The sequence below is a fragment of the Lampris incognitus genome, chromosome 12 (genome assembly GCF_029633865.1).
Source record: "Lampris incognitus isolate fLamInc1 chromosome 12, fLamInc1.hap2, whole genome shotgun sequence".
NCBI lineage: Eukaryota > Metazoa > Chordata > Actinopteri > Lampriformes > Lampridae > Lampris > Lampris incognitus.
In genome coordinates this window covers 34,312,801-34,323,031 of record NC_079222.1, presented here as the reverse complement: position 1 = coordinate 34,323,031, position 10,231 = coordinate 34,312,801, and the positions used below count along the sequence as shown (strand labels likewise).

At 45.8% G+C, this 10,231-nt stretch overlaps 1 protein-coding gene across 3 annotated transcripts; it reads right to left on the bottom strand.

Annotated features, from left to right (window-relative positions):
• Window positions 1–313: 313 nt before the first annotated feature.
• LOC130122051 (mucin-2-like) lies at window positions 314–9,223 on the bottom strand. Of its 3 annotated transcripts, XM_056291074.1 has the most exons (11): window positions 7,035–9,223; window positions 6,678–6,838; window positions 4,649–4,833; window positions 4,480–4,543; window positions 4,171–4,324; window positions 3,932–4,076; window positions 3,317–3,350; window positions 3,119–3,223; window positions 2,609–3,026; window positions 953–1,268; window positions 314–863 (listed from the first exon to the last, which is right to left on the bottom strand). In XM_056291074.1, the coding sequence occupies exons 1-11, from the start codon at window positions 8,912–8,914 to the stop codon at window positions 753–755; spliced, it is 3,573 nt and encodes a 1,190-aa protein (XP_056147049.1). In that variant the 5' UTR covers window positions 8,915–9,223; the 3' UTR covers window positions 314–752. The 3 variants fall into 3 exon arrangements, with proteins under 3 accessions (XP_056147049.1, XP_056147051.1, XP_056147050.1); XM_056291076.1 differs by lacking the exons at window positions 6,678–6,838; window positions 7,035–9,223 and having other exon boundaries at window positions 4,649–5,123; XM_056291075.1 differs by lacking the exons at window positions 314–863; window positions 953–1,268; window positions 3,317–3,350 and having other exon boundaries at window positions 2,891–3,026.
• Between the last annotated feature and the right edge of the window lie 1,008 nt (window positions 9,224–10,231).

The following is a 10,231-nucleotide window of genomic DNA, read 5'->3' as shown; positions in this document are numbered from 1 at the left end:
ACCGCCTTGGTCCTCTCGCATTCTCAACGCTGGCTCTGCAGTTAAATTCTGTGATGCTGAGGGCGTCCGGGTGGTGTGGCGGTCCATTCTGTTGCCCACCAACACTGGGATCGCTGGTTCGAATCCCCGTGTTACCGCCGGCTTGGTGGGGCGTGTCTACAGACACAATTGGCCGCTTTTGCGGTGGGATGCCGTATATGGGTGTGTGTCCTGGTCGCTGCACTAGCGCCTCCTCTGGTCAGGTGAAAAGAAGCGGCTGGCGACTTCACATGTATAGGAGCAAGCATGTGGTAGTCTGCAGCCCTCCCCGGATCAGCAGAGGGGGTGGAGCAGCGACCGGGACAGCTCAAAAAATAGGGTAGTTGGCCAAGTGCAATTGGGGAGAAGAAGGCGGAAAATCCAAAAAACAAACAAACAAAAAAATTGTGACACTTTCAATTCATCATCCTTCAATCCCTCTTTATCCCCCCTCAGTCCAGATGCACTGTTAAATTCATTCGAGGATCAGTGCCTGACGATCCTCGACCAAACTGTACCATTTAAAACTAACTGATTTAACTGAATTAGAGGCCTCCCTTTTCATAAAGTGAAATCAGCTTTACAAGCCACACCAAAAATGCAGTGATGCAAAAACATGAACAACCTTAAAAGTGCATTTATTCCTGCTACATCTTCTTATGTGATCTCTAATTTGAATAAAATAACCAAGAGCACCAATTCCTCCTTCCTCTTTTCCCATTTCTCTTGTGACATCATTCTTCCTCTACTTCGGTGAAAATGTCACTTAAGAAGTATTGAGATACATTAGTAGGCTCCTCGTTTATTGAGCTGGTCTGTGTTTCATTCTGCTCGGTAGTGGGCACCTACAAAATAGGGAGAGAAGGTATCATGTGAAATTATGCATGTGTATGATGAGATTTCAGCGACTTCGGATGAAGTTGTAGCCACTTACCTCAGCTGCAGGGTTTGAAGTGCTACACACTGGGTCTGGGCATACTGGGCTGTCATTTAAGGTCTCTGTAACAGCCACTTCAGGCGGTGCTGTGGTAGTGGATGTTGAAGGAGTGTCCTCCAGCACTGCAGCAGCACTTGGTGTGGGAGTAGCGTCCAGTGGTGCTGTTTTTGAGGTGACAGGTCCCACGACGGCTCGTTTTCTTCTTGCAGTTTTGACACAAGGCCCCTGTGAAGCTGTTTTGGCTTGCTGAGAGCCCCCAGGAGGCCCTGCTTTGGACTTGTCAGAGAGGAAGCAAAGGAACCCTCTCGGTTTTCTGCCGAGACGTGGAAAATGATAATATCTCATCTGATTACAACGGATTTACAGAATAACCAATGAAAAAATGACTGTCTCAATGAGTAACTGCACACCTAAATGTTTTAGGTAAAAAAAAACAATTACTACTACTACTACTTTTTAAATTTATCTTCATGGGGCAATTCTTTCTCTAAATTTAACCCATCCTAGCTGTGTAGCTAGGAGCAGTGGGCAGCTGCTAGTGCAGCGCCCGGGGACCAACTCCAGTTCGTCTTGCCACGCCTCGGTCAGGGGCACAGACAGGAGTATTAACCCTAACATGCATGTCTTTTTGATGGTGGGGAAAACCGGAGCACCCGGAGAAAACCCACCGCAGACACGGGGAGAACATGCAAACTCCACACAGAGGACGACCTGGGATGAGCCCCAAGGTTGCACAACCCCGGGGTTCGAACCCAGGACCTTCTTGCTGTGAGCCGACAGCACTAACCACTGGGCCACCGTGCCACCGAATATATGAACTATGTATGGAATATACTATATATATATATATATATATATATGCCAACAAATATATAGTTCCATTCAATGAAAGACGCCAGTCCTAGATGAAGCCTCAACATGTGCAAATATGATACTATCTGCATTTCCACATTTAGTAAACTGCCAACATTGCTGTTCATACTCTGCCATAGGTGTTTAATTCCAAATGCTCATGTCGAAGTACTTTTGTCCACAACCAGCTCACACATTAGAAAAAGGATGAAAGACACTGTCTGCACAGTCTGATCCAGACCAACAACTCCCTCTGTCTTGTCCATGCAAGTAGCAAAGACCATCCCCCATTTATTTTTCACCCATTCTTCCATCGACCCATTATCCAAACCGCTTACCCTGCTCTCAGGGTCGCGGGAATGCTGGAGCCTATCCCAACAGTCATTGGGCGGCAGGTGGGGAGACACCCGGGACAGGCCACCAGTCCATCACAGGGCCGACACATTCACACCTAGGGACAATTTAGTATGGTCGATTCACCTGACCTGCATGTCTTTGGACTGTGGGAGGAAACCGGAGCGAAACCCACGCAAACACGGGGAGAACATGCAACCTCAACACAGAGGATGACCTGGGACGACCCCCAAGGTTTGACTACGCCGGGGCTCAAACCCAGGACCTTCTTGCTGTGATGCCATTTATTTCTCAGCATTTTCCAAATATGAGAGGGGGGTGGAAGACACAATGCTGTAGGGGTAATGTTACTCTTTAAGAATCAGTCACCGAAGAAAACAACAGGGATATCTTGAATTGTTACAAATGGGATAAATGAAAAAAAAAAACTTTTCTTCACCCTCTCACCTGTTCAGAGAAACAGCCACAGGAGGCGCTGTAATAGGATGGGAAGTCTGAGATTCTGCCCTTAAGCTGCTGACTTCAGCGCCCTCCCTTCCAGTCGGTGGCAGGACATTATGCTCTGCTGCTGAAGCACCAGTCTCTGGTTTAGCTGAGGGGCAGGTTTCTGGTTCAGCTGAGGGGCAGGTCTCTGGTTCAGCTGAGGGGCAGGTCTCTGGTTCAGCTGAGGGGCAGGTTTCTGGTTCAGCTGAGGGGCAGGGTTCTGGTTCAGCTGAGGGGCAGGGTTCTGGTTCAGCTGAGAGCAAGGGAAGCTCTGATTCTAGAGTCGTGTTCGTGTGTGCAGGACCCGGTCTTGATTCCTCACTGGTCAATGTCCTACAAGATTGTTTCTCCTGTGACGTCTCGCAGTTCACCAGCAATTCGGCTGCTTCAAAAATGGGTCCTTGGTTAAAATAGAGCATTTTTATTTGACAATTAAATGCACAAGTGATGTGTGTTCATTTTCCTTCTGCTTACCTCCTTCTTCTGTTTGGAGTTTTGCTTTCTTTCTATGGGGCGGGCAAATCTCCGCGCTGTCCTCCTCTGCCTCTGATAGCTGGGATGATCGGGGTGTGACACGCTCTGTTCCAATGTGAAAGACACATTAGATGCGAACAACTGATCTAAGAAATGTAGTGTAGAGAAAATGAGTGACAGACAACTAAACAATTTTACCATCTAGATCCTCTGGCTTTGTCAAGGTTGAACTCTGGTAAGAACAAGAGAAATTCACGAATAATGAATAAAAACTTCATATATATGAATATATGATATAGTGCTGGGATAGGCTTCAGCGTCCCCGCGACCCTGAGAGCAGGTTAAGCAGTTCAGATAATGGATGGACGGATAATAAAATTCCATTACTATCCGAACCGCTTATCCTGCTCTCAGTGTGGCGGGGATGCTGGAGCCTATTCCAGAAGTCACTGGGCAGCAGGCAGGGAGACACCCTGGACAGGCCGTCAGACCATCACACAGGGCCGACATACACACACACACATTCATACCTAGGGACAATTTAGTACGGCCGGGTCACCTGACCTACATGTCTTTGGACTGTGGGAGGAAACGGGAGCTCCTGGAGGAAACCCATGCAGACACGGGGAGAACGTGCAAATTCCACACAGAAGACATCCCAAGGTTGGACTACCCCGGGGGCTTGAACCCAGGACCCTATTACTGTGAGGTGACTGTGCTAACCACTGCGCCACCGTGCAGTGCCCATATAATTATTTTTGTTTTACATTTTTTAATTTACAGCCAGGCTTAATTACTTGTCCATTAACTTACTTTACATGTTGTGATGGCTGGCTCAACTTCATTTACACTGCTAAAGCCTCTCTCATCAGCTTCCTCTGTAGGCATTGGCACAAGAACATCACAGAGTGCTTGGTCCTCACCCACGTTTGAACTGCCTTCAGGTGTAGCGAGACCACTGCTGAGGGATAACCATGTTTTGTGTTAGATCCCCCCCCTAACAAAATATGGTCCATATTTGAATGGTGTGACGATACTGAGTGGGTACTGACCTCTGGAGCTGTACTGTTTCATCTGTTGCAGGGAGATAAGGAATGGGCTCAGACACACTTTCCATCTCCTCCCCTGATGGGAAAACTGGGATCTCCGTCAGAGAGAGGATAAAAAACGGTTCCTCTGGGTTGGGAGGAACTTCCTCTGACAACACTGAGAGAACAAAGGTGTTTGATTAAAGGTGAGATAAAAAGCAACATACAGTAAGAAAAGAAAATAAGCTAAACCTATAGACACAGTACAAAATAATGTGATGATGAACAGTATAAAAACTGTTGAACAACCTGGGGTCAACTATGATCACCTACCATCAGAGTGTCCTGTGAGGACTGGGATACTTTCGCTACATCCTGAATCTTCAGCTGCAGCGTCCTGTGATGTCACATGGAAGGAAACAAGAGGAAATAGTATTCCCATATGAGGTAACTCGAAAAACTTCCTTATTTGTTTTTTTCTCATGATGATCACCGCTCCTACCTGGATGGAAATACTGGGCATTTCAATCATGCAGTCAAGTGCAATGGCAGCACTATTTGAAGGATTGTCGATTTCAACACATCCTATGGTGGCTGCGTTTACTGGACCCGGGCTGTTAGCGTCAGGGGTGGAGTCAGGTCTCTGGGAAGCGGCTTCCTCTTGTGCCTCTGAGCAAGTCGCAGAAACTGTGAGTAGCAGAAAAAGCAAAAACTCATCAGCAGGATAAGTAAGCAGCATACAGTTGTATGCAAACGTAAATGTGCAGTTTCTATAGATGTCATAATGAGCAGTAAGAAGTGTTTTTAGCCACCTGCGTTCAGCCTTACGACACTCTCTTTTTCTATTCTGACCAGCGTGGCACATCTCCATGTAGGTCTTTTCTTACCAGAGACCACCTTCACCTTAGCGGGTGCAGTGGCATCAATAACATTTGTGATTTTAGAATTCAAATGATCTCCAAGATCAGTGACTGAGACCCGAGAGAGGGCGGGTGTGGAAGAGAAGGCCTGAATACATATTTCACTGCTGCTTTCAGTGACATATCGTGTTGGGATGACCTCTGTTTGAGCATTTGTCTGCACAGAGATAGTACTCTCAAAGAAAACACAGCAATGATCGGAGAGAGCGACATCAGTCACCACAACCTTAGAACTGTTCAGACCTATGGGGCGTCCAGGTGGCGTGGCGGTCTATTCCGATGCCTGCCAACACGGGGCTCGCTGGTTCGAATCCCCATGTTACCTCCGGCTTGGTCAGGTGTCCCTACAGACACAACTGGCCGTGTCTGTGGGTGGGAAGCTGGATGTGGGTATGTGTCCTGGTCGCTGCACTAGCGCCTCCCCTGGTCGGTCGGGGCGCCTGTTCCAGGGGGAGGGGGAACTGGGGGGAATAGCGTGATGTGCTACGTCCCCCTGGTGAAACTCCTCACTGTCAGGTAAAAAGAAGCGGCTGGCGACTCCACATGTATTGGAGGAGGCATGTGGTAGCCTGCAGCCCTCCCCGGATCAGCAGAGGGGGTGGAGCAGCGACAGGGACGGCTCAGAAGAGTGGGGGAATTGAAGGTAATTAAGTCCAGAGTGTGCCCCACGTTGTATGTGGGCTCCGTCACATGCCGATTTAGTCCACAGTTATCAAGAACACAACACAGTTATTTAGTTCTTCTATCTGGGTTGCATGCATCCTCTTTTCTTTTTTTTTGGAGCTGCTGCTACTGCACTCTGTCAGTTCCCTCATCTGACATCTTAGCTACCTGGCTTTAAGAATAAAATGCATTATCATTATTAGCTATATTTGCTGTTTAAAAACATAAACACTAAAAACGCCAATACTTGCAATAATTGCACATAAGCCTTAGCTTTGTTTTAACCACTGAAAGATTCCACCTAGATTATGTTATCATTTAACCTACATTAGCATCAGATACTATTTTTTCAATAGAAGCTATTTTCACATAAGGGTGTAGGTTTGGTTTCAACATTGGTAGTGATACATAAAGTATAGTAAAACATTGTTGGTCATACCACTATCCATCCATCCATCCATTATCCAAACCGCTTATCATGCTCAGGGCCGCGGGGATGCTGGAGCCTGTCCTAGCAGTCATTGGGCGGCAGGCAGGGAAACACCCTGGACAGGCTGCAAGTCCATCACAGCCCCCCCCCCCCCCCCACACACACACACACACACACACACACACACACACATACATTCACACCTAGGGACAATTTAGTACGGCCGATGCAACCTGACCTACATGTCTTTGGACTGTGGGAGGAAACGGGAGCACCCGGAGGAAACCCACGCAGACAGAGGGAGAACATGCAAACTCCACACAGAGGACAACCTGGGACGACCCTCAAGGTTGGACTACCCTGGGTTTCGAACCCAGGACCTTCTTGCTGTGAGGCAACCACGCTAACCACCATGCCACCGTGCTGCCCAGTCATACCACCAACGTAACCTAAATTAGTACACACACACACACACACACACACACACAAAGAAACAAACAAAATTTGTAGCTCCAAACCTGGTTCCGGTTGTGTTGCCGTCTGAACTGGCTTCCTGTGTGACAGCTGACTGCTACACCTCAGGTTGGGTTTGGGTCTAGACAGCCTTGCCCTTCGAGCTGGAGGAGCCTTTTTTGCGGATGGATTAGAGTCCAGTGGCTGTAGAAGTGCATCATCACCACTGAAAGTAGAAGAAAAGAAAAGAAAAAATATGCTGTTTTAAAGCTAGTATAACTAAATTGACAGAAAATGTCAACAAATATAAAGTATTGTTGTAAACATGAAATGTGAATACTGTCTACAGCATCATTTTGCAACATGCAGTTGCACAATGTTTGTAATAAAATGGCTGGAAAATAACAAATGTAATGCCTTACATGTGGGCATCTTGAGAATTGTCGGTGGCTGTCTGGTTAGTTTCACTACTTTCAGGAAGATGTTGGAGGTCATCATGATCCTTGACATGTATGTCAACCATGACGATGTCACTTGAACTCTCTAAACATAGATGCTGACTGCTCTCTTTTGGGTCTGCTGTGGAATATGCATTAGTGTTAAGTAGAGGTTGGAGTTTTGACTGCAGGGAGTCTCCTATCAAAGACATGGATTTTGAAATTGGATTTGGACCATCTGTGGCCTGAGATTTCAACTCCAGTGGAGTAGATTCAGCTTCCACTTTGTCCTGAGTAGAAGAAGGCTGCCCTGCCGGGGCAGGAGCTGTAGTGGACATCTGACTGTCATTTGTGTCGATCATCAAGAACGGATTTTCAATGAGCCAGGACACTTCATTGATATGGTCAGAACTCATAGTTCTACAACTGATTCCACCACTCAGTTTTTCTGAATCATCAGATAAGGCATGGACCTCATCAGTACTCTTTGGAAACTGATGCTCTGCACTTGGGACTGGCCGTACGGTTGAATGTTGCTCTTTCTTATCCGATGATTCTGTTGTGTCTGTACCAAGAGAAGGCTGTGATTCTGTTTGACAGGGTTCTGGTTCTTCGTGTAAGTGGGTATCTTCTATTGGTTGTGGTTGGGTAGTTCTGATGACTGGTTTGTGCTGAAGCCTGGGTTTAGCTTTGGAAAAGCGGCCCCATGTAGTTTGATGTGGAAGTGTCTCCTTTGATACTTCCACAACATGAAGAGCAGGTTGTTCAAGACCTTTAATATTATCCTCCATAGTAGTTGGTTTATCTGAGGGTTTAATTTCTGTAAATTCATTACTGTTCTGAGGTAAAAGATCATAGTCTCTCATTACAAACTGATCCTCAATGGCCATTAATGTTTCAGAGATGGCAGAGTTTTTCATTATAGATGGACAAAAGTTACTTTCACTTGAATGCAATCCTGAGGCAGCACTTGGTACAACAGAACTTGACTGCTCTGAACTTGAGGGAGACTGTGTTGGAATGGCAGGCATGCTGTAATCTTTCCCTATTTGTGGATCTGAATGAACACCCGGTTCTTCATTTTTTTGTTTTTCAGGGCAAATTTCTGATGTTCTTTCAAGAACTTCTGGGTTTGATTTTCTCATTGTATCCTTAGTGGGACATGGATTTGGCTTTTTGTTTCGTATAGCCTGGCACAGATTGGGTTTTGGTTTGACTTTGGAGAAACACCTTCTCTGGGTTTGGATATTCTTCTGCATGACACTTGACTCTACTGGCAAATGAGGAACAGTTTCTGTGTCTTTCGCCTCAATTGCACTGGTGTTCCCAGTGACTGTCCCTCCAATTACGGATGTGTCACTGCTCTGAGTTTCATGCACAGACTTTGTAACTGTGAATGAGTCTTCAATGGCACATGTTTCTGTGACTACTGGATCAGAGGTCCTCGTGTCAGGGGTGGTGTTGGCCTCAAATGGGATTTCTGATTCTATAGCTTTGGGTTGTGCTAAGTTAACACGTTCTGTGTTAGAAGAAGAATGTGGTGACGTCAAGTGCATGTCGGCTTTCTGTATCGTATTCAGTTCACATGTATTGTTATCTTTTGTACTATGTTGTTCTGAGCTTGTACTTGAAGAACTGTTCATTGATTCTGATTTCGAGAGATTACTGGAATCTTCTGTTAGTTGTGATTTTGACTGTGTATTTCTGCTGGGAAATCCTACATTGGGTTTGATCTTGGAAATGCGCCTTCTTTTTGGTGATACATTACTCTCTGCACCTTCTGAGCTTGAGTTTAAGCAGGAAATAAGTACGTCTACCTTCTCACAAGTTGACTGATTTTCTGTGGATGCAAGGGAAGAACACATTTTAAAGGGCACTGAGGATGAAGCAGAACTAGTATCAAGGGGTGACTTTTTGTCGGCAATAGTATTACAAATGGGCTGTGGCTCTGAATGTGCCACAGTGTTCTCAGTGGATAATGGTTCTGAAGTTGAACTTGCAGGATTTTCAATAGTAGCAGGACATGATGTCAATGTTTCATCTGTGGAAAGTGATACTAATGTGGATAAGCAATCCCCCCTATTCTGTGGGGCACTCGGCTGTGACGTCTCTGACCCCAAATCTGTGTCAGAAGCAATTTTTGTATCAGCAATGTTGTCCTGACAGCCAGATGATTCTTCAGCAACTTTGACGTCAGAACGATCCATGTCATCTGTTAAAGATTTTGGGATATTGTCTGTTAATGAAAGTGATTCTTTAGATAGTGATTGGGTGGCTCCAGAAAATTCAGGAAGATCTTTGCTGCTCTTTTCATCTAAGCTAACTGGTGTTTTAAGCAGTGATTTTGATTTTGCAGTCCTAGTGGACCGGCCAATGTTGGGTTTGGGTTTGACCTTGGATAAAAATGGTCTCTTAGCCCGTTGATGACTTTGCTCTAAAACCTCAGGAGTGGAATCTATTTGAGAAGCAGGTTCCATTTTTTCTTCTTTTTGAGATTGTGGTGCACTGGGTTTTGCATTATCTTGTCCCGCTGTGTCAACAGTTTCCAATGATTCTGTTTCCAATGATTCAGTTCCTGTTTCCACATTTTCCATTGATTCTGTGACACTAGGGCCAGAAATTACAGTGTCGGGAGGTGTTTGGCTGCATTGGGCCACAGCCTCTATGAAAATCTTGTCTCTCTGGCTTGAAGTTTCATGAACACTGACGGAGGAAGACCCTATAACAAAATGATAACATCACATATAAATTAATCAGTTCAATTCAAATTATAGCAGGTAAGAAAAAACTAATTAAATATCTGATCTTGCCCAAGATTAAGGCTAAAAAGATTTCAATATAGAATCTTGTAGCTTTGTGTATGTGGTCAGGGCGTGTGGTTAAGCGTTGGCTGGAACCAGAGAGAGGCAGCAATGGTTGGCAGGACAGCACACATTTCTGTGAACAGCCTCCGGTGTGCCTAATTAATAGACTATGCTGAGATATGGCAGTGAAGCTGGGTCCTGGACTGACATTGACAAAAGCGGGACACAGAGCTGGAGAGAATGAGAGAAGGGGGCCACATGCCATTCTGAGGCTGTTTGCACACTTGGCCCGTTTTGCTGGTCCAAACTCTACGGTAAGTATTCCCTCTCCCCCTGCTGGTCTCTTTTCACATTACATTATTTAGTTGCAAAACCCTG

Excerpts from the sequence above, each read along its gene's own strand:
- LOC130122051 (XM_056291074.1), bottom strand. The coding sequence starts at position 8,914 with ATGTGTTCTTCCCTTGCATCCACAGAAAATCAGTCAACTTGTGAGAAG. Across the intron at positions 4,834-6,677 it reads GGCAACACAACCGGAACCAG|TTTCTGCGACTTGCTCAGAG; the intron begins GTTTGGAGCTAC and ends TGCTACTCACAG. Across the intron at positions 3,224-3,316 it reads AAAGCCAGAGGATCTAGATG|AGCGTGTCACACCCCGATCA; the intron begins GTAAAATTGTTT and ends ACATTGGAACAG.